This window comes from Poromitra crassiceps (assembly GCF_964638095.1).
Source record: "Poromitra crassiceps genome assembly, chromosome: 10".
Lineage (NCBI taxonomy): Eukaryota > Metazoa > Chordata > Actinopteri > Beryciformes > Melamphaidae > Poromitra > Poromitra crassiceps.
Window position 1 is genome coordinate 5,605,873 of NC_139631.1, and position 23,656 is coordinate 5,629,528.

General features: G+C 44.2%; 1 protein-coding gene across 1 annotated transcript in view; it reads left to right on the forward strand.

The window, feature by feature from the left end:
- Window positions 1–23,656, forward strand: part of LOC310783705 (electrogenic sodium bicarbonate cotransporter 1-like) — a gene marked incomplete at both ends in the record, with an annotated part of 73,625 nt that overhangs the window by 47,104 nt on the left and 2,865 nt on the right. Inside the window, 16 exons of the mRNA XM_083644628.1 lie at window positions 6,907–7,064; window positions 9,143–9,230; window positions 9,388–9,542; window positions 10,788–10,901; window positions 11,172–11,346; window positions 11,464–11,597; window positions 12,193–12,467; window positions 13,908–13,978; window positions 14,248–14,433; window positions 14,529–14,642; window positions 14,923–15,084; window positions 16,075–16,253; window positions 18,699–18,771; window positions 19,114–19,182; window positions 21,912–22,085; window positions 22,253–22,414. Coding sequence (XP_083500754.1) covers window positions 6,907–7,064; window positions 9,143–9,230; window positions 9,388–9,542; window positions 10,788–10,901; window positions 11,172–11,346; window positions 11,464–11,597; window positions 12,193–12,467; window positions 13,908–13,978; window positions 14,248–14,433; window positions 14,529–14,642; window positions 14,923–15,084; window positions 16,075–16,253; window positions 18,699–18,771; window positions 19,114–19,182; window positions 21,912–22,085; window positions 22,253–22,414 — 2,289 coding nt within the window. The remainder of the gene's footprint in view (window positions 1–6,906; window positions 7,065–9,142; window positions 9,231–9,387; window positions 9,543–10,787; window positions 10,902–11,171; window positions 11,347–11,463; window positions 11,598–12,192; window positions 12,468–13,907; window positions 13,979–14,247; window positions 14,434–14,528; window positions 14,643–14,922; window positions 15,085–16,074; window positions 16,254–18,698; window positions 18,772–19,113; window positions 19,183–21,911; window positions 22,086–22,252; window positions 22,415–23,656) is intronic.

Sequence of the window (23,656 nt, forward strand, 5' to 3'; positions counted from 1 at the left end):
CCTGGCTGGGGGCGGGGTCAGGTAAAAAAAACCTGTTCTATCCATTCAGCAAAGTTAGAATTTAGCTGATAGCCCAGCCCAGGCAGACATGATCGGGGATTTAACCACCGCAGTAAACGCACATCTGAGCAGACGTCTTGTCGTGTTCTGCTCTAGAACCCCCAAACATGTAGTTTAGAGCCGCAGCACCGTCTTTTGGTGAGTCAGCCCATGAGATATATGGGCGGTTTTACCCCACTCGCGCGCCAGCCGTTTGTGGGCGTTCCCACACATGCGGACTGTCTCTATCTGCTCTGAACCTGCCGCAGCACAAGTGTGTAAAAGTGTTCAGATGGCGGCTCGCTGTTCTCAGATCTCCGGTCAAGAGGACAACCGTTTATAAACTTGGTCGTCCCTTCAGAGTCACTAAGACTAGATACGCTTCCTGTTTATCAGCCAGTGAGGAAGGCAAGTGGGCAAGTGGTGGAAAACTCAAATCCTTGACTTAAGTAAAAGTACCAACATTAAAAAATACTTCCCTAAAAGTAAATGTCCTGCATTCAAAAGTAAAAGTATAGAAGTATTAGGAAGAAAAACGCACACGCACGCACACACACACGCACGTGCACACACACAGGCACACACACACACACATGCACGCACGCATGCACACACACACACACACACACACACACACACACACACACACACACACACACACACACTGCTTCACTCTACTTTCACCTCAGCTTTACAAACCATTGGGTCTTTGATGATCTGTCCCACCCAGAAGAGATAAGGGAATGGCCTTTTCTCTCTCTCAATGACTTCTCAATGAATTCCACTGACTTCTCCTCTGTCCTCCTTTGGTATTTGTATGGCCCACAGTATCTTATCCATCTCACTCGCATTTACGGCGATACCAACTGCCAACAGCTGGGTCTGGAACAATGTTTATCACGGAAAACAGAAATATTGAACATGAAGAAATTAAAAAAGATTAATACATTAATACATGTAAGGAAATATATTCTGGGGTTGTATGGATGTGGTTTTTGATATTTTCAATAGTATTGTCAATGGGTTTTTAAAGACATCTTGCAATAGGGGGGCTGCGGCCTAAGGCTAATGTTATTTGGGGGGGCCTGGCATGGGAAAGTGTGGGAACCCCTGGGTTAGAGTATTTCTTGCTTAACGGAGAAAGCACAACAGAGGAGCCTCTTCCTTCAAAAAGTAAATCAAAAAGACTGCTTGAGCCATACATCAGTTGTCGTAATGATTCTGTGTTGTATTAATTATTGATTGATTCTTGTATATTAACTCAGTCCCTTGTTATCATTAACCCGACCATGTGCTGTATACTGCTTAGAGTAATTAGGCCAGGTAGAGTTGCAGCAGTCAGAAACCAACAACATTTTATATTTTACTTACTTTTATTATGACATCATTTTGATCAACAGACTTGTTGCCTGTAAAAATACCCATTCCAATTTTTTGGTCTGAGTGAATATGTAAAACTTTGGGCAGGCGGATTTGCTACAAAATAAATGTATTTATTACAGAGGGCTTCCTTTCGCTAAAATTTGCAGTTATACCGAGTTATACAGTGAAAATTGCTGGTGGTGACATCAAGCTATCCATCAAGCTCAACAGCGAGCTCCATGAAGTCTCACAGAGGCGTGGTGACATGACCGCAGATAGAGGCGTGGTGACGTTACCACAGATAGGAGGCTAGTGACAGTGCCACAGATCACAGTAGGCATTTGTTCATAAGGTCTCATGATCCGGCCCAGACCATGCCCCTGGGACAAGGGAATCTGGGTCAGAGCGGCCCAGTGTAAGCCCCGCTGGGACAGCCTGAGTAGGGAAGAGAGATCGGAGAGCAGGATAGGAAAGGCATCTCCAAGGCAGAAGCGCGCACACACACACACACACACACACACACCCCTTAATACCCTCTGTGGGAGCCAGTTTCCACCGTTCAAAGGCTTCCTCTGTGGGCCCGCTCTCTGCTCGCCAACCTTCACCGGCCGCATGTCTGAGAACTCGGTGCTGTCCATCTCCTCTCCAGAGGCTTCATTGTCCTCATGATGCCAACCAAAGGAGATCTGAGGAGCAGATTTGGCTCAAAGTCTCAGGCGGGGGAAAGGGGTCTTTAGCTGCATTCACACTACAGGACTTCATGGTCTATTCTGGAGTGATGCTCGTGTATGTGATATTTTTGGATGACTGTTGTTCATATCTATTGTAGGATGTAACCTCTGCTCTGATACCAGTGAACAATGAGTCATGTCTGTAACACATGTGAGCGGACCTAACTGTAACACAATCATGTCTGGTCTGCCAACACATTTTGGTTACAGTATTTGCCTTTGAGTTTTGAACGAATTGACTGAATTGAGGCGTCTCCCCAAATAACTAATCCATCCCCTTTCCAATCCTTTCCATCCCTGATGTGGTGCCACAATGATAATTGTCTGAGGTGACATGAGATTGACATGAGATTTCTTTATTGTCATGCCAACGCCAATCTGGGAATCCATCAGTAAAAAAAAAGCTTGTTTCAATAGTTGAATAACCGGAAGTCAACACTGAGGCTCTCGGCCACACCCCTTTATGCTAATTCTACAGACCGCTGTATCCGGTTCTTCCTGTTTACAGTCTCACCAGCAATAGCACTGCAGAAGAAACACACGGGCTAACAGATGAGCTGTTTGACAATGTTCTCTCACAAGTTGTTTGGAGCGCTATTATCCCAAGTTTGTTAGACCATGCCAACAGATTTTGATGTGAATCGAAAATCTGTCTTGAGCGATTATGGCAACACTGATGAATTCAGAGTTGGAGTGTTCAAATACAAGTTGTATGTGGGTTGCATGGCTCAGGATGCAATTGATTTTGTCCCACATACCATGTGGTCCATATGTGGTCCAGACGGGAGTTGAAAGAATGTGACTCCATGCAGCTTTTTGCTGTTCACACTGATTAGAAAATGTGTGAGGAAAGAAAGCATTATTGGGACACTTTGAACTGCAGTGTAAACGCAGCCTTTTGAAGCCAGTGAAGTGTGTGAATGTTGCAATATTGGTCAGATGCAACACATACTGTACCAATTGCTGTGTGTTCATCAACTTAGTAGTTGTAATTCTTACTATTCTTGGCTTGCATGTCCAAAATGTTGCAACCAGTGAGTGGACTTTGCTATGACAGGTTTTTAATGAGAACATGTTGTAGATGGTTGAAGAATGCGTTTTGTAGCAGCCTAAGAGTCTATGCAGGAGATTTGAGAAATTGATTCATTGTAATTGCTTGCTTGTGTGTGAGGCCAGAGCTTTTGAGAATATTGTGACAAGTTAAACTGGACACATTAAGGTTCTTAGATATAATTTGCCTTGGTCTGCTGCTGTCTGTGGTCAGTTATAATCCTTGTGTGAAGATGTTTCTTTGGGTCTATCCTTGTCATCATTCAGTAATCAAGGTTGTGTGCCTATTTGGACAGTGTCTTAATCTAAGACAGGTCATTAGTCAATCATTTGTAGGGTCCTATGTGTACAATTACTTACACAGGAGAACAATTCTAACATCGAAATAAATATAACCTAGTACATGCTTTTGTTAAGGTGCCGAGATTTCTGAAATGGAAATCGGGGACATTTCCAGTTCGGCAGTCAACAATTTATCATTACAATATCCAATATTATTATTTCTGAAATAAAAAATAGGGTCAACAATTCTGGTTTCATGTATTTTGACCATGGTAACTGTATTTCTGTATATTTTCTGTATATATATTTATATTTTTCTATATATATATAGGAGGCATTTTTTGCCTTTATTACATAGAACAGTAGACAGACAGAAAGGGTGGGGAGAGAGAGAGAGGGGATGACGTGGCAAAGGACCACGGGTCGGATTCGGACCCGTGTCGGGTCGCACGAAGGACTAGCCTTTGTGGTACGCGTTCTACCAGGTGAGCCACCGGGGTGTAACCTTGCTTGCAAGATGGATAACCTCGCGAGATCAAAAGAGATTTCTCTCGACGTAATCCATCTTGTCATGCACAGGCAGTTAGGATGATTGGCCGAACCATGCCGGCTCGACGAATCAGCTGCAGCCTTAGGCGGGCTTAGGCTCGTCTGGGCAAGTAGTGGGTACATGGTCTTTGTAGTTCTTTTCACTCGTCAACATGACTGCCGCCACGGAAGTGACAGGCAGTCTGAATGAAATTGAATGTAACGTTCCCAATTCTATGTATTAAATTCTAAAAACGACCCTCAACATTTGGGAAGGTTAAGCCACACAACTAGTTCGTTATAATCAAACGTCATGCTTCGAAGGCGACTTTACGACAATGAGGACGGTAAGGACTCAATCAATGATAAACTACCACGGAGATCAGGCACAGGCACCTTCCTCCGGTCGCAAACGTGACGTCAGAGGCATGGCGATCTGATTGGTTGAAGTTAACACGCACCAGCGGTGATAGACAGATGGGTCATCCAATCACCTGCCAAGTAGCTTGGAAAAAGTGCCCGCCTCCGTCAGCGGGTCGGGTTACTGCATTCCCAGATCGACTGGTTTAGTGAAACGTAATGTGGAGCTAAACCGTCCATCTGGCAGCGTCAGGTTAACCGCGGCGCCCTAAGACATGTATTATTATTAGTTGCACCATTGACTGAGCCCTGACTAAATTGCTTCTGGACCAAAATAAACCATAGTTTGTCAGTTGAAGGGAGTAGATATGTAATTGTAACTTTTATCTTTTTATTTGATGAGATATAGGATTAGACGTGGCGGAACGACTGATTTGAAATCTTTGTTTGAGATGGTCTTGTGTGATGATGAAGGATGAGAAATCTCAGAAGACTTTACAATCTGGGTTAGGACTAATTAACCAATTCAGTTCAATCAATTTAGGGAACTGAACCAGAGCTCCAGTTTAATCAGTCAAATGAGAGTGTTCATGTCATCAAGTGGCATATTAGGCATGATGTTAGGAGGTGTTGAGGTGTTGAAAATACTCAACGGTTGAAATTCAGACTGACCTAAAAGCTTCAGGTTGCAGCAGCAGCGCTCAGTCTGAATGCGTTGTCCTTCCTCGGCTCGTCCTTGGCTGCTTCTTGGTCAATGTTTTCCGCCCGCTGGCCCGTGTCTTTTCTGAGTTAATATGTAACACTGTGGTGTTCCATGACAATCTTATCTCCATGTTTATGATTTGTTGTCTTTGAAGTTGTATTTATTAATGACTTGAATCAGCCACACGAGAACGCTACATGTGTTATGGATCAAAGTGTAACACGGTTGATACCACACGATGAAAGGAGGTGTGGACAAGTGGGTTGAAATGGACTTTTGAATCCGAGGGTTTTATGGTTCAAGTGAAGCTGAGGGCGAGTATTGAATAGGACGAATCAGCGTGACGTCACGACAATAAAAAAGTGCTTCCGGCCGGGTGCCACTGCAGCAGTTAACTAGTATGAAATCAAGCTGAAAAGCTGTGCCAAACAAATATAAACAAATCAACAAATAACTCAAAAACTATACATCACATCGCTTCTATTTTGACATTCTGAGTGAGAACAGAAGTAGCTCAAGGCTCTGATGTATAATATGTGCATGTAGTGTTCAAGTTGTGTGAACTGTTGCAGTTCTTAAAATGTGTGAATTTAGTAAAAAAAGGCTCCATCCATTGTAAAGGCTGAAAAAGGTATAAAACATAAACTGCGATTTCTCAAACAGTACAAAAGATAAATTAAAGCTGAATTAAGGTGATCGAGTCCTAAAAGTGGTGACTCGTCTAAAGTTTAAATGGAGTGCCTAGCTCTCTGTCTCACTCTGCTTTGCCAGCGGCGTCCCTAATTTGCCAGTTAAGTTGTCAACTACAGCGCAGTCCCTGATTGGTCCGGTTACAGTCTAATTTGTGGAAATGTCATGGGGGCGGGTGGAAGTCCAGACTGATCCATGGAGCGAAACAGAATGTGAGGTCACGTGATCAGGATGATTTCACCAGGCTAGCTTTAAGATTGTGATGTGAGTTCATGTGATCAGGATGATTTCACCAGGCTAGCTTTAAGATTGTGATGTGAGTTCATGTGATCAGGATGATTTCACCAGGCTAGCTTTAAGATTGTGATGTGAGTTCATGTGATCAGGATGATTTCACCAGGATAGCTTTAAGATTGTGATGTGAGGTCACGTGATCAGGATGATTTCACCAGGATAGCTTTAAGATTGTGATGTGAGGTCACGTGATCAGGATGATTTCACCAGGCTAGCTTTAAGATTGTGATGTGAGTTCACGTGATCAGGATGATTTCACCGGGCTAGCTTTAAGATTGTTGAACTAATCATTTGAGCTCGGCAATCATAAAAGGCTCTTTCAACATTTGTCATCTTGAGCTCTATAGTTTCTGCAGATAAGTGTGTTTGTTGCTTCCTTGTTTTCCCGCCACTACAGTGAATTCATCAAGTTCATATCTCCACTGCTACATGTAGCTCACACAAATCCACAGCATATTTCCACAGTGACTCAGAGAGTTGGTGTTGACATCAAGGCTGTTAAAACAGTCTCTCAGTGTGTCGGTGAAGATAAAGAGAGCTGGAACTGACAAGTCGGTTCCTCAGAGACACAAACCCTGGACTTTAATCTCCTGTGGATTTAACATGCAGAACCTGTGGAGCTCCACAGGTGTCTGACATCATGTCCTCATACATCTCACCATGCTCATTACAGAAAAAAAAAACACAGATCTCTGTTCCTACTAATCATTTACTTGCATCCTGGTTTGGTCTTTTGAGTTGAATGGGACGGGTTCTGGATCTGATTGTCCTTTTTGATATAGGTTGTCTGGTTCAGAAGCGACTGTAGGTATCTTGCTGGTGTGAACGTAGCATTTCATTCCACTCCTTTTGTTCCCCTCTTTTCAGCTGAGGAACAAGTTCATGAAGAAGTTGCCCAGAGACGCCGAGGCCTCCAACGTGCTGGTGGGGGAGGTGGACTTCCTCGACGCGCCGTTTGTGGCGCTTGTTCGCCTGCAGCAAGCTGTGATGCTGGGAGCGCTGACCGAGGTCCCTGTTCCCACAAGGTGACCGACATCCCCGCTCACACTACAGAAACTACAGAACCTTAAAGGGACAGCTCACCCTAAAATCCCTAAAAGAGGGGTGGCGCAGTCAGTAGCGCTGTCGCCTTACAGTTAGAGGGTCCTGAGTTCGATTCTCACCTGGGACACTGTGGGCGCTGTGGTTGTGTTCCCCCCATATCTTCAGTGCCTACTGCCCAGGTGGGTTATCTCGTCGTAAGGGCCTTTCTCTCTGTGTGGAGTTTGCATGTTCTCCCCGTGCTCCCCCAGGGGGTTCCTCCGTATATAACCCCCCCCCACTAAAAACATGCAGAAGATCAGATCGTCATCGTCATCCGACCAGTGACGACAACATCCGAAGTTGGTCCCCGGGCGCTGTACGAGAAAGCGACCACTGCTCCTGGCCTGCCCCCCGGAGGAAAGGACATGCCTGGATGGGTTAAATGCAGAGGACACTTTTCACCGGCCACCGTCAGCATGAGTGTGTTGTGGCCGCATGCATGTATTGTGGTGTTCGTGTGACAATAAAAGATGGGCTTGTCCGTTACGAGAGAGAGAGAGAAATCCAAAATACATTTTCTCCTCTCACCTGTAGTGCTATTTATCCATCTATATCGTTTTGGGATAGTTGCCTGAGTTTTGGAGATATCGGCCGCAGAGATGTCTGCCTTCTCTTCAATACAATGGAACTGGACGGCACTCGGCTTGTAGTGCTCAAAGCACCAAAAAAATATATTTGATAAACTCAACAGCAATGTCTCTTTCCAGAAATCCTGACCCGGTTACTCAAGATAATGCGCAGACATTGTTCAGACATTGCGCAGACACTATTTTCTTTTGCAGTCTCATGTAGGAACTAGCTAGCAGTTAGCGGCTGCAGTTCGGTCAAAAGAAAATAGTTCCTCCATGAAACTGCTTATAACAAGGTCTGTGAATTATCTTGAGTAACGGGGTCATGATTTCTGGAAAGAGACATTGCTGTTGAGTTTATCAAATGTATTTCTTTGGCACTTTGAGCAGCACAAGCCGAGTGCCATCCCGTTCCATTGTATTGGAGAGAAGGCAGAAACTCTGCAGCCGATATCTCCAAAATTCAGGCAACTAACGATAACGATATAGATGGATAAATAGCACTACAGGTGAGAGGGAATATATGTATTTTGGATTTTAGCGTGAGCTGTTCCTTTAACTTAAAAAGAGGCGTCAGTATGGGGTTTTAGTGGTAGACTACAAGAGGTTTAATCCTGCTCCAGTTGTAGCTCAGACTGCCTCATGTGTGGTCGTCCAAGAATATACAGAGTTTTACTGACAGCAGTTACTCCTGTTATCTATTCATATGTATGTGCATTAGACTGAAGAAACCTCTTCAGGCAGCACACATGCATTGGCAAGTGACTATACTTTGGTGCTGCAAACGTACCTAATCCATCACCAACACGCCCATGATCACAGTAAACAACACCCTTTATGGTAGTATTGCTATGCTAAAGCATGGTGAAATAGTGCTAAGCCATTTGACTGGCTGGCGGTACATGTAGCAGCAGTCAGCGCTGGTGCCAGATGACAGTGGTGCCTCTGTGCAAAGTGTTTAGAAATCTATTAATAATACAACTACTTTGCACCGTTTGCACTGCTGCTGTATAGATGGAGCAAAGTAATGATGCTGTAATCCCTGTTAATCCAAACTCCAGATATCCAGGCAATCTCCTGAACAGATGTAATGCTGACAAATATGCCAATGCAAAAATACGACATTATCTTTATATGAGTTTTTTTTTATACACAGAGAGTTTAATAATACCTTTGATTGCCAATCAAGCTGTAGTGAAAGTTTAATCTCCCAATTCAATATCTCATATTTTTGAATGAGCTTTGGTCTGAAATTTAAGTTTCCTTCTTTTAATAGCGTTGAATATTTGACATTCATGACAAGTTCAGATAAACAGGTTCCTCTTTAAGACCAAAAAAGGATGTAAATATTTGACTGGATTTGTCTATTATGTAAATCCATGCACAGCTGCCTCCCATGCAACAACCTTATTCTCCCCTGTGATTTCCTAATTCCTAATTCTCATTTCCAGGTTTTTATTCGTCCTGCTGGGACCCAAAGGCAAAGCCAACTCGTATCATGAGATCGGGAGATCCATCGCCACGCTGATGTCCGATGAGGTGAGACTGAAACTGATGACCTGTCACATGACCTGTCAGCTGTCACACTCCACTACCTGGGTGTCTAGGTGTGATCCATCTGAACTGAACTACATTGAACCATTTGAACATTGAAGCTTACATTGAAGTGCATCTCTGGTACTGTCTCTGTGTCTAGGTCTTCCATGACATTGCGTACAAGGCGAAGGACAGACAGGACCTTCTGGCCGGCATCGACGAGTTCCTGGACGAGGTGATCGTTCTCCCTCCTGGAGAGTGGGACCCTGCCATCAGGATAGAGCCTCCAAAGTCCCTGCCCTCCTCTGACAAAAGGTGCATTGTCCTGTGGGGGGCAGCCAACATGCTTAAGCATCCAGTCTTCTCCAAAATAAAGAAGAAGAAGTAGTCCAACTTTTTACTGCATGCTTGCTGATGCTCCTTTTCAAACTAGTTTGTGTTACAGTCTCTGAATCGGATTCTATTGTTCAAGTGTTGGGCAGTAGTTACATGTATGTGTGTGTGTGTGCAGTAACTGTGTGTTCAGGAGAGCAATAGGTGCAAAATGGTTCAGGTTAAGCTCATTCAGGTAGACAGAACACGTTCAATTATGAAAGAGGTTGTATTTAAAGTTGCCATGTTGAGATGAGATGAGAGCAGCAGATGTTTTGGTCGTAACCGTCCATGTTGGCTCTGAGGGGTGCAGGCAGGGTGTTTCCTCTTGTGGTGTTTATCCTCCACGTTCTCTCAGACAATCATGACAAAATACTGTCAAATGCCAGTGTGCACGTGCCAGTCAAAAGTTTGCTCACACCACATGTTTCACATCAAAACTGAAATCACACAAATAGAATTTACGCAATGACCAAAAAAAAAGTGTGAAACAAATCAAAACAATCTGATATTTTGGATTCTTTACGTCGCCGCCCCTTTGCCTTGATGGAAAGGCACAGGCTTTGTAAGAATTTAAATGTATACATCGACATCAACTTCACTATTTCTATTTGTCAAAAAAAACACACACACATTTCAAGCATTTCAAGAATAAGCCTGTCGATGAAAATGGCTTTAAGAGAATGAAAAGCACAGAACATTCAATCAGCTGTGTCCAAATGTTTGACTGGTGGTGGAACATCAGTAGATATTTGAGGTACACAAATATTTGACCTGCAATAGATTACTGTTTTCGTGTGGTAAACTGTCAATCGTGTGTGTGTGCGTGTGAGTGTGTGTGTGCGCACGCGCGTGTGCGAACGCATGCTTGTGCGTGTGTGTGTGCGTGCGTGTGTGTTGTGTGTGTGTGTGTGTGTGTGCACACGCATGCTTGTGTGTGTGTGTGTGTGCGTGCATGTGTGTGTGTGTGTGTGTGTGTGCGTGTGTGTGTGTGTGTGTGCGTGTGTGTGCGTGCATGCACATGTGCAAGAGTTCACAGTGGAGTGCAATAGAAAGTGCTAAAACATTCCAAGAAAGCTTTGGGAGAAACTTAGTGGGTATGTCTGTGTGCGTGTGCGTGTGTGTGCGTGTGCGTGTGTGTGCGTGTGTGTGTGTGTGTGCGTGTGTGTGTGTTTGTGTGCATTTCAGGAAAAACATGTATGCAGGAGGGGATAGCTCCCACATGAATGGGGACATGCCTCACGATGGAGGCCATGGAGGAGGGGGCCATGCTATAGGAGAAGAGCTGCAGAAGACTGGAAGGTATGAAGTGATGATGAATGAGACTCAGACATGAGCAGAACAAAGTCATAGCATTGTAAATGGCCTATACTGTATGTAGGAAACAAGCTGAAGATTAATTTACACCGGTAAAGGGGCGTGGCCTATTTCATGCAGAGTCAGTGTAAGCAAAAAAAAAAGCCAGGCTGAGGCTCTGTAACAATGACATATTCATGCTGTTGTTTTTGTTATGCTTATTATTATTATTGTCGTGGAAGTCTGTAACCATATCTACCATTTGTGTTTCTGCAGGTTTTGTGGAGGTCTCATACTTGACATCAAAAGAAAAGTGCCTTTTTTTGTCAGCGACTTCACCGACGCATTTCACATCCAGGCCCTGTCGGCCATTTTGTTCATTTACCTGGGAACCGTGACAAACGCCATCACCTTTGGCGGTTTGTTGGGGGACGCTACGGACAACATGCAGGTTAGTGTGAGATGCTGAACCTTGAACACTTTGTGGGGCGTGAAGCATTTTATGCTCGGTGACAACGTCCCCCCCCTGGTCGCCTGTAAGAGTGGCTGTTTCTCTCCGTGTGATCAGGGTGTGTTGGAGAGTTTCCTGGGCACAGCGATAGCCGGGGGGGTCTTCTGTATGCTGGGCGGCCAGCCCCTCACCATCCTCAGCAGCACCGGTCCTGTTCTGGTGTTCGAACGGCTCCTCTTCAACTTCAGCACGTATGTTCACTCTGTTTCCTCCATAGGCTGACTGTCTCCATAGACGGACTGTAAAAAAGATAGTGAGTGTGACATCACCCATTGGTGTGTGGACTCCCGTTTTGGAGCCTAGGGTTCGGCATTTTGGCTGCTGCCATCTTGTTTTTTTGGAGCCAGAAGTGACATGTTTGTAGCCATATTTGGATGACAAGGGGTTTCCCAGAGCCGCAGCGCTGCTATTGGTCCGTGATCGGCGAGCTGAGCAATCACTGGACAGGTAGTCTCGTTTGCCAGACTCTCTCTCTGCAGCGGGAGAGAGTCTGGCTGGTAATAGCTCCACTGTGGACTAGCGGGAAAAAAGGCTCTGTTTAATACCTTTACAGCCATCCACCGAAAGTACCATGCAGGCAGGCTTCATTGCACAATCCAAGGAGTAAATGTTCCAGAGTTCGAATAAACTGCTCCAAACATGCTATACCAAATGAACCAATCATACTTTAAGCTGTCTTTAGTTAACGTCTAAATCCAAACCTCTGACCACACAGAAGCTTCTTAGAACATCTAAAAGGGTTTTACTGGCTATCCGTGAATGCTTGCTTTGTGTCTTCCCTTAAAGAGATAATCACTTTGACTACCTGGAGTTTCGCCTGTGGATCGGCCTGTGGTCGGCGTTCCTCTGCCTGCTGCTTGTAGCCACCGACGCCAGCTACTTGGTGCAGTACTTCACCCGCTTCACCGAGGAAGGCTTCTCCTCTCTCATCAGCTTCATCTTCATCTACGACGCCTTCAAGAAGATGCTCAAGCTAGCTCACTACTACCCCATCAATGCTGACTATAGGCAGGACTATGTGACGCAATACGACTGCCTCTGTATGGCCCCTGCCATCTTAGGTGAGATCTTGCTTCTTCATAACAGTTTTTGTTTTCTTTCTCCATTTTCAGGTAATTAGCTGATATTCGTATCCAGACTGACTGAGTAGATTCAGTGTTTTTTACTCAACGACACTTCAGTAGCACACATGGCTGTTTGGCTGTGGTGGGCTTTGAACCTGTGATGTCCTAACAGAGATATGTCCGTCTCAAGTCAGTCTCAAGTGTTGAGGCACAAGTCTCTAAATGTAGATGATTTAATTCAAGCCAAGTCAAGTCCAATCATTAAGTCAACGAACAAATCAAGGCTCCAGTATTAATTTGTGTGGCACAGTGGTAGCGCTGTCGCCTCACAGCAAGAAGGTCCTGGGTTCGATTCCCACCTGGGACACTGTGGTCGCTGAGGGTGTGTCCCCATTCCCATGTCCTCAGTGCATAATGCCCGGGTGGGCTCGTCATAAAGGGCCTTTCTGTGTGGAGTTTGCATGTTCTCCCCGTGCTCCCCTGGGGTTTCCTCCAGATAGGAACCCCCCCATGCAAACAAAAGAAAATCACATGTCAAGCATGTAAAATTGTGACTTGAGTCTGAGTCATGTGACTGAAGTCCCCACCTCTCTCTCTCTCTATATATATATATATATATATTTATAAAAAGGCTCTCTCAAATCAAGCAATCTGATTGGTTCACAGCCATTGTATAAATCCAATAACCCACTCCAAGTTATTGGTTGCCATGGCAACTCTCTTACTAAAAGCCTTTGGTTACCTTAAAAAAAACAAATGGCGGAGACAGCTGTCAGATCCTTGTGAATCGATCTTCGCTTATAACTTTACTAATACTTCGCAGAAAATTATGTTTTGTACAAGAATAGATGCGGGCTAATGTCTTCTTTGCAAAAAAAAGGCTGTTAACCCCGCATTTAACCCCGTAACGTTAGTTGGTGTCGGGCTTTGCAGAAAGCACTCAGCTTCTCAGCAAGCGCTGAGAATGCAGCGCTGCGCTCGAGCTGCCTGTCGGGGTTTCCAGAAAGCTCTCAGCTTCTCAGCAAGCGCCAGGATTGGCCAATGTCAACTTCAGTCTCCAGAACGATCCAATCAAATCACCCGCACGTCTATCTTCTTGCTAGAGGTCCCGCCTTACAGTAGTGTTTCAACTGACTCTATCAGAATACCATGCCAGTCGGACTTATAGTATTATTATTATATTTATATTATCATACTTGGAAACCGTTTTATCGTGGGATAACAACTGATCAGCGGGATATATTTGCCACAACACACTACGGTAGCTCTCATGCTATATTGCTTAAATATATATATATATATATTATTGTCGTCATAACTTTGCAAGCATAATGCATGCTAGTACAGCACATCCCAGTGGTTTATTGTTGTGTTGAGGACGTGTTGTGTGCAGTGTGAACTGCTGGTGCTGATAACGTATTGGTTGTGTTTTGACAGAGAACAGCACAGATATCATTGGTGATCCTCTAGAAGGGACTTCAGTCTGGTACTGGAACAACACCGACCTAGTAAGTGCTTACTCTGCTGCCCTGCACTTATATACAATAAGTACAATAGTGAGAAGAGTTTCAGAATTCCTATATCCTATAAGTACAGTGATCCAGTGTGTTCTTCAACATCTAAACTCACGTAATAGGGAAAAAATAAAATAAAAAAATATATAATAATAATAATAATAATAATAATTATTATTATTATTATTATTGATTTACGCGATTTCACGGTTGCCGCTACTTGTTAGTCCTTTCACCAGACCGTGTCTGTTTCCTCTGCACAGCCAATGAACGCCACATGGTCGTCCCTCACAAAGAACGAGTGCAAGAAGTACGGAGGGGAGCTGGTGGGCAAAGCCTGCGGCTTCGTCCCGGACGTCACCCTCATGTCCTTCATCCTGTTCTTTGGCACCTACACCACCTCCATGTGTCTGAAGAAGTTCAAGACCAGCCCCTTCTTCCCCACCACTGTAAGTAAGCGGCTCCCATCCAGCCGGCAGAACCTCTCCCAATGTTTACACACAGCGAGAAGTTAAATCTCTGTATCTCCCCGTCTTCCACCCAGGTGAGGAAACTCATCAGTGACTTTGCCATCATCATGGCCATCCTTATCTTCTGTGGAGTGGATATGCTCGTAGGAGTGGATACCCCTAAACTCATTGTGCCAACTGAATTCAAGGTGAGGTCTTTCCGGCCGTTTCATAGCTAACGTTTTCCTACTTTGTTGGTGACCTTACTGTTATAGACAGAAAAATGTAATAACCTTCCTATCCTATAATTCCTTCATATTATACAATCACTATCACCATAAAACGTAGGCTACAGTAACTAGAGACCATCACACCAGCCCGCGACTTGAAAACGAACGTGGGTCAGGGGCGTAAAGTGTGTGTGTTGGTATGAAAATGTCCTTGCCTAGTCGACTCACTAGTTTCATCTTCTATCCTTCTCGCTCCTAGCCAACAAGTCCTAAGCGGGGATGGTTTGTGCCCCCGTTCGGAGGAAACCCCTGGTGGGTGTACCTGGCGTCGGCTCTGCCTGCCTTGCTGGTCACCATACTGCTCTTCATGGACCAGCAGATTACTGCTGTGATCGTCAACAGGAAGGAACACAAGCTGAAGGTGTGTTTGGTTGTGTGTGTGTGTGTGTGTGTGTGTGTGTGTGTGTGAGGGGTTGGGCCTTGAAAGTCTGCATTCTAAGCCAGGTGGTCATTTGTGGCGGTGGGGCAGGATATTCCAGTCGTCTAAAATGTCATTGCTGGTTTGTTAATTGTAGGTGGGGGTAGGGGAGGGGATCATTTGGCTGTTCTCTGAATTTGATTGAAATTCCTGCAGGACTTCGCAGAATTATTGTGTGATTACTGCAACCAAAAATGTGTAATTAAAGTTTTGTGGTAAAAAAAATATTTTAGTGCTGGACAAACTGCTATATGTCCCATCCATCTTCTACCGCTTATTTGGAGTCGGGTCGCGGCGGTAACAGCAGTTCCAGCAGGGGACGCCAAACTTCCCTTTCCCCGGCCACATTAGCCAGCTCTGACTGGGGGATCCCAAGGTGTTCCCAGGCCAGCATGGAGATATCTCCACCTAGCCCCGTGGTCTCCTCCCAGCTGGACGTGCCTGGAGAACCTCCCTGCACCTAGCCCCGTGGTCTCCTCCCAGCTGGACGTGCCTGGAGAACCTCCCTGCACCTAGCCCCGTGGTCTCCTCCCAGCTGGACGTGCCTGGAGAACCTCCCTGGGGAGGCGACCAGGTGGCATCCAAACTAGATGCCCCCCAACCACCTCAACTGGCTCCTCTCTATGGCTCTACCCTGAGTCCCTCACGGGTGACTGACCTTCTCAGTCTCACCCTATCCCTAAGGGAGATCCCAGAGACCTTCCTGAGGAACCCCATTTCATACATGCCTGTATGCTATTATGTTTTGAAGATAATTAGAGAAGGATTTCTTGGAAACTCTCTAAAGTTTAAATGTATCCTGAAATGGTATCGTGCCAGTAGAGGGGGTTAAATGATGTAAAAGTCATTTGCTATGTTTTAGCTTTACTGATTCTGTGCATGATGTCCCTGCCTGAACATGACCTCTCACATGGTGTGTGTTGGTTGTAACAGAAAGGGGCAGGTTACCATCTGGACCTGTTCTGGGTGGCCATTCTGATGATCGTTTGCTCCTTCATGGGCCTTCCGTGGTACGTCGCCGCCACCGTCATCTCCATCGCTCACATCGACAGTCTGAAGATGGAGACAGAGACCTCGGCTCCCGGAGAGCAGCCCAAGTTCCTGGGTGTGAGGTGGGAACCATCAAACACAGCAAACGAATTAAATCGCCATAAACTGATCTGTAAAACCATTCACCAAATCACTGTCAGGCTATGTTTTAATCCTAGAGTAGACTCTCACTAGCTGTGTTTCCATTACAGTTTTTCGCTAAATAATTGCGATATTTCTACAACTTCGACAATGTACAATTGCGACTTGTAGGCGTTTCCATTGAAGTTGGCAATTCCCATTAGCCTACCAGCAGCTGCCTGCCACAGTGGATCTGCCCCATATCCCGTCCCCTGCATACTCAAATCCAACCAATGGTCAATGCAAATCACAACATGAAGTTACAACACATATAAACGAGCCTGATTATCAATTCAAAATAAAATTAGTTGCAAAATGTTGCTGGCTGCGGTGAATGCAGTGAGCGTGACAGGCAGAGGAAAAAAGCCTAATAGCCTAATAGCCTACAACTGGTCCGATTTAGAGATGGAGGGGGGAAAAGGCTGATTTGGTCAATAATCACAATTTTGTGTAGCTATTATAATTATAACACTGCACCTGAAACGTGTGTAATGTATTACTCACAGTCACTGTATTCACTTCAGTCAGGAGCACGCACCGCACCGGTGTGTGCTTGCTTTTCATCCCTTATCTCGCGCTGTGCCAAATGCGCGCACACAGGCAGCCTGTCACCATGGACCGATTTCTGCCATTAAACATTATCTATTTTATATTTATTTTGCATAACACTCGTCTTTCTGCTAGCGTTGCTTCAAAGTTTTCCATTGCTGCGGAGGTTTTGCCACGGCTTATCGAACCGTTTCTTCCTCATTTTTCGCTGCTTTTCCAAAGCAGAATGGGTCACATGACGTGCTAATGCGAAAAAAGTGTTTCCATTACACTTTTGCGATAAACTGCTATATCGACACGTCTGAAAAACCACCTCATGAGAGCGCAAAAACGTTTTGCGATATTTGGGAGGTTTTTCGAAATTTACGTGTTTCCATTACCCAATTTCTATTGCGATATTTAGATTTTGCGCATTTATGAGGGTAATGGAAACACGACTGTCTGTCTCTCATCTGTGCTTGTTTGTTTTAAGATGCAGGAGCAAATTTGACGGGTTTTACATCACCCTCATCAAATGAAAGAAATATTAAATTTAACACTTAACTTAACTGTGAATTTGAGAGAAACTATGATCACCTTGCTATTATTAGTAGTAAAATTACTGAATCATGCTCACACACGTCAATTTGTGATTCTGTGTGTGTGTGTGTGTGTGTGTGTGAGTGAGAGTGTGTGTGTGAGATTTGTTTGGTGACTCTGCAGTATCCTCCTGAGCCTCCTGATGCTTCAGCTGTAAGCTGAACTAATAAACTGTGAGACGCACTGACTGTTGGTCTGTTGGTGCAGAGAACTGACACACTGATCAGTCTTTTGGTGCAGAGAGCTGACAACTGACACACTGATGTCTGTTGGTGCAGAGAGCTGACAACTGACACACTGATGTCTGTTGGTGCAGAGAGCTGACAACTGACACTGATGTCTGTTGGTGCAGAAAGCTGACAACTGACACACTGATCAGTCTGTTGGTGCAGAGAGCTGACAACTGACACAATGATGTCTGTTGATGCAGAGAGCTGATAACTGACCCTGATGATGTCTGTTGATGCAGAGAGCTGCCAACTGACACACTGATGTCTGTTGATGCAGAGAGCTGGCAACTGACACACTGATCAGTCTGTTGGTACAGAGAGCTGACAACTGACACACTGATCAGTCTGTTGGTACAGAGAGCTGACAACTGACACACGGATGTCTGTTGGTGCAGAGAGCTGACAACTGACACACTGATGTCTGTTGATGCAGAGAGCTGGCAACTGACACACTGATCAGTCTGTTGGTACAGAGAGCTGACAACTGACACACTGATCAGTCTGTTGGTACAGAGAGCTGACAACTGACACACGGATGTCTGTTGGTGCAGAGAGCTGACAACGGACACACTGATCAGTCTGTTGGTACAGAGAGCTGACAACTGACACTGATGTCTGTTGATGCAGAGAGCTGACAGCTGAACTTCCTAGAAGCTCAGTGGTCTACCATTTGTGAAATTACTGTCAACCTGGAGCAATCAGTGACCTTATTCAGGCTTCTCTGACTCTTATTTACTAGTGCAAGAAGACAAAATTACTTAGTGAAAATGTCACACTGAGAAACCATTTTATTATCAGGGTTTTATCACCTTTGTCTATAATATGTATATTACAGATACCTGGGTTAGATAGACTGATGTAACTATACATGAATTCATTCCGTATCGTCAAATGGCAAACACTAAATTGATATATTGATTAAAAAGGTGTCTTACCCATACAGCTCATCAAATTATACCAAACAGCCATTACACATTTATTCTTCTGATAACAGTATTTCATTTTTTCCTCCTCTCTGTTCCATTGCAGAGAGCAGAGGGTCACTGGTGTGGTCGTGTTCATCCTGACAGGACTATCTGTCTTCATGGCTCCTATTCTAAAGGTAAACAGATAGAACATGTTTCCCATTATTATATTATTATATTAGTGATTCAGTGTCTTAATGAAGCCAGTTTTAGAAGATCAAGGAGACCTTCTTGCATCACATCTGCTTTGATTGAACCAGTTTTTGACGCAGCTTTTTCTTGACCGCTGAGCTGGGACGACACCTTGGTTCCATAAATGCCTGTAGTGTTTGTCCACATCCAGCTTAAACGGCTTGCCGAGTGAAATCTATACTTTTTTATATATATATCATAACATCACCATAAATCATGTTGTTGTTTTTGTGAAGCACATGCAAAAACAAGCTTACACAGATCTCATCTCATGTATTTTTCCCTAGTTCATCCCCATGCCTGTGCTATATGGGGTCTTCCTTTACATGGGGGTGGCCTCTCTCAATGGAGTACAGGTGAATGTTTGATCAATTTATGTTCTTATTGTGTATAATATACAGTGTATATATAGTATATACAGTATATATAGTATACAGTATGAGGTATATCAGCACCTGAGACGCTTTGGGATTGCAGCAGAGCCTATAAACCTGGTGTGTGAACGTATGCTGACACAGCTAAGGATACAAATATGCAAAAGTGCTTTTTAAAGTGGGTGTTGCCAAAGAGAAGGAAACTGAAATCTTTGAGATGATCGCCTTAACAGTTAAATTTATAAATGTTATAAATTATATATTTATGCAACCTGCATGGAGCAATATAATGGAGAAATGATACGTGCTTCCCACAGGCATCTGGTTGGCACTGCTAGCTAGAAAAGAGATGGAAACTGTGTCAGTTTTAGTGAAGGGTGTGATGTTGACCCCTAAACATTACACCTTAGAAAATCAAACAAAAAATATAAAAGTTGTACACATATTTTCTTTCTCTTTGGTTTGACTGATGATAACTGAGGGACTTTTCCCATGAATTCTGTTGAAAGTTGTTTTGGTGACTAATTTACTGTTTATTGGTGTATATCGTTTTCATTATTGACTAACTGTTATGCAGTGATGGACAAGCTACTTGGAAAATGTAGTAAGCTAAGCTATCAGTTACTCTCGATTAAATATAGCTAAACTACATTGAAGCTATCCCCAGAGAAATGTAGCAAGCTAAGCTACGAGCAACATGGCAAAACCAGCGTGCTACATCAAAGCTAGCCTACTTTTTTTTCTCACATTGAATCAACTTCATGTCAAAGAACAACTTTCCACCAACAAATAGGCACTTGTCCATCATAATGGAACTGGAAGTGCTTTATTGGCTACACAGGCACACTTGCCATGCAATGTCTCCTCCTGTTTAATCCAAACCCCAGAAGAAATCTCCACTGCGTGCTTTGCTCATGGATTTTCTCTGGCAAGTAGCTTGTAGCTTTTGCAGGGGAAGCTACAAGCTACTTGGGTCTATAAATAGCTTAGCTACTGAAAAAGCTACTTGGTTCAAAAGTAGTGAAGCTACCCAGCAAGCACGGACGGACCCGGACGAATCGAGAGAGCCCAATCGGGGCCAGCTCAAGTCATATCATGACGAGTCAGATCTGGCCCAAGTATCACTATCCAACTAATTTCACTCACCACTGAAATATCCATGAGGATAACTAAATGGTTGCAATCAATCACGTATTTCTCAGCCTGGGCTATTTTTTATCCAAAATCCGAGTGATCAGCAGTTGTGGACATCTGCTGATTAACAAACTGTTTATTCGTGGAGGTGGGACTACGAGGAGATGAATTGCGGGGGAATCCTGCAATTGTCTCACTTGCATATCGTGTTGCCAGATTGTTTTGAAAGAGAGAAAATACACTGCGAGGATTCGCACTTGCCGGATCAATAGCTCATAAACGAAGCGTGTACTGCACACACGACGCCTCCCCATCTTAGTAAGGTAGACAACGAGCTACAACCTCATTTTCACCTAAATGAACGATCCTCCGAGCTGGACAAATAACATTGGTCTCTATGTGCTGCGGGCGGTGAGGCAAGTGCTTAGGGACCGTCAGACTTGACGCCAACGTTTTAAATAAAAAACAAGTTTCTACCATAATCCTATCGTATACTGTACGGTAGGCTATGTATTATCCGTGTCTCATAGCCTGTTTGTGTGTGCAGGAGCATTGGCAAACAAACGTACACTTGTAACACACTTGACACTTGTAAATTTTGAGGGGACCCTCAATGATTCTTCCAGATTCAGTTTTGAATTAAATTAGCTATCATTTTTAATAAAACTGTCCCGACTCCATGGATGTTATACTGGTATAAAAATAACAAGGGGTCCATGTTTTGAAACAGTAGGCTATATTACTCCAACCTACAGCAGAATATTTCAGCGAATAGTTAGCGTAGCGTAAGTTGTAGATCCCGAGTTCAAATCCCACACGGGGTGGTATTATATTTTTTGAAAATGTAGCATAAAATTGTTAATCTGGACATAATTATAGCTTTATGTATAAAGTTGCTGAATATACACTGTGTACATAGCAGAATAACTGAACATGCCCATTCATGGTAACGGTCATATTTCGACGTCAGCTTGACGTTCCCGCGTAGACGTCTAAATCATCCCCAAATCACCCTGTGATCTGGCCTAGTCCTGAACGTCACTGGAACACGTCATCACAACGTTATCATGACGTAATTTTGCTTGCTGGGTACCACCAAGCTACTGAGAAATGTAGTTAAGCTATGTAGCTTCGCTACTTGTAGCAAGCTACTGCCCAACACTGCTGTTATGTGTTCCTTGTTCTGAAGTGTAAACTTGGTTAACACTAATAATTACAATCATTTGTAGTTTTAAATTGCTGTGGTCAATTTGACCCCAAACATACATTCAACATACTGTAATAGGAGGGTTAAGTATTTTGATTTTGATTTCATGCTACCTGTGAAATATCAGGGGCGGCTGTAATCGCTTTGGATAAAAGAGGTCGGTGGTTCGATCCCCGGCTTCTCCAGGCCCCATGTCAAGATACTGAACCTCAAATTGCCCCGATGGTTGTGCCAGCACCCCGTGTGGTAGCTGGCCGCCATCGGAGTGTGAATGTGTGCTTGAATGGACGTTGTAAAATGACTTGGATAAAAGCACTAAATAAATGGTCCATTTACCCTTTGAACTCTGCTGCTGTGTGTCTCTCTCTAGTTCATGGATCGTCTCAAGCTGCTCCTGATGCCAGCGAAGCACCAGCCTGACCTGGTCTACCTGCGGCACGTTCCCCTGAGGAAGGTCCACCTCTTCACCTTCTTCCAGGCTCTCTGCCTGGCGATGCTCTGGATCCTCAAGTCCACTGTTGCTGCCATCATATTCCCTGTTATGGTAAGGGACCACTTTCATCTACTGGGTTTGACGCATAGTTTGTTTCCGTGTGACCGATTATTGTTGATAGCATTTTTACTTTTACCAACACGAGGGTCGCAGCTCCAAGCCCCGGCGTTACCTCTGGCCCATAATAACCCCTCTTGGCTTTACTCTGCTGGTTTCAGATCCTGGCTCTGGTAGCGGTCAGAAAGGCCATGGACTACATGTTCTCCCAGCATGAGCTCGGCTTCCTGGACGACGTGATCCCAGAGAAGGACAAGAAGAAGAAAGAGGACGAGAAGAAGAAGAAGGAGAAGCGGAGCAGCATAGACAGCGACGTTGAGGATGTAAGGGTTTTGTTCATCACACTTTCACGCTACACAGTCAATCAACTGCTAATGCTTTATGGAAACACCTCCAACATGCAACTATTCAGAAACGTTACACGTGCTGAGGAGAACGTGGTGAGTGTGGGTATGAAACAGGCAGTGGCAGACTGGCATTTAATTAAAAAAGTATTTTTATTAGAGATATAGCACCTTTTTCTCTTTATTTTTTTTATCTTTAAAATTAAGTTGGGGTTTTATATATGGGGTGATGCCTTTTAACTCCCAATATTTTAGCATCAGAAATGTCTCAGCAACTTGTGTATCGTAGACAATCCCCACTTTCCCTGTCATTTTTACCTCCTTGTTATCATTCATGCACCCGGAGACAGCGTCATGTTTGTTTTGAAGCAACCACATGCACCGAGATCATTCACCACAAGCAACTTTACTCAGAGCCCCAGTTCCTTAAGTACAGCAGTCTAGAGCGCCCTCTTCAGGCATTACATAAAACAACAATATCAATACAATGTTCATTTGTGGAACTGACTCGGTCCCAATTTGAACACATCACAGTCTTGTCTATTATTGTCAGCTCATCTTATAGGAAAGGTGGAGAGTCAACTTTTACAATTTTTCCAATTACAGATGTTTCATTGAACAATTATAATGGTAAATTCCCTCAAGAATTACTATCCCCCCCCCCCCCCATGCTTCTTATCTCTCCACCAACTAACTTTGGTGTTATGTAGAGACTTATTTGGCTGGAGAAATGTCCCACTCGCCCCAAAGCACTTGGCATTCCCAAACTTTAAACACTATTACTTTCCAATTAATATCCATAAAAATCTGGTTGAATTCAGGGGTATAGCATGGAATAGAAAATGCTTTATTGCATCCAATTAGATTTCAGGACATTCTGCTGGGTTTGCATCCTGACTACTTCACCTGGTCCACTTGACTTTGCTCCTGAAGACAGTTGAATGGCGGCGTCTCCTCAAGTCACAGAAGTCCAGAGAACTTTGTGCCGCCGTCATGTCAGTTTCTTTCTAAGGTTTCTTTCCATGACACCAAAGTGTGGAACCTCGTCTCCATTCCTGCTCACACGGCGTGGTTTTCTTCCTTCACCCTGGGATGCTGAGCAAAAACCAGGCCTGCAGCAGACGTCTAGTTCCTCCTTACAAGCTGTGACACAGTCTGTCCTTCATTTTTAGCAGCTGTACATCAGTTTATAGTATACGTTTATAGATAAGACAATTCCAA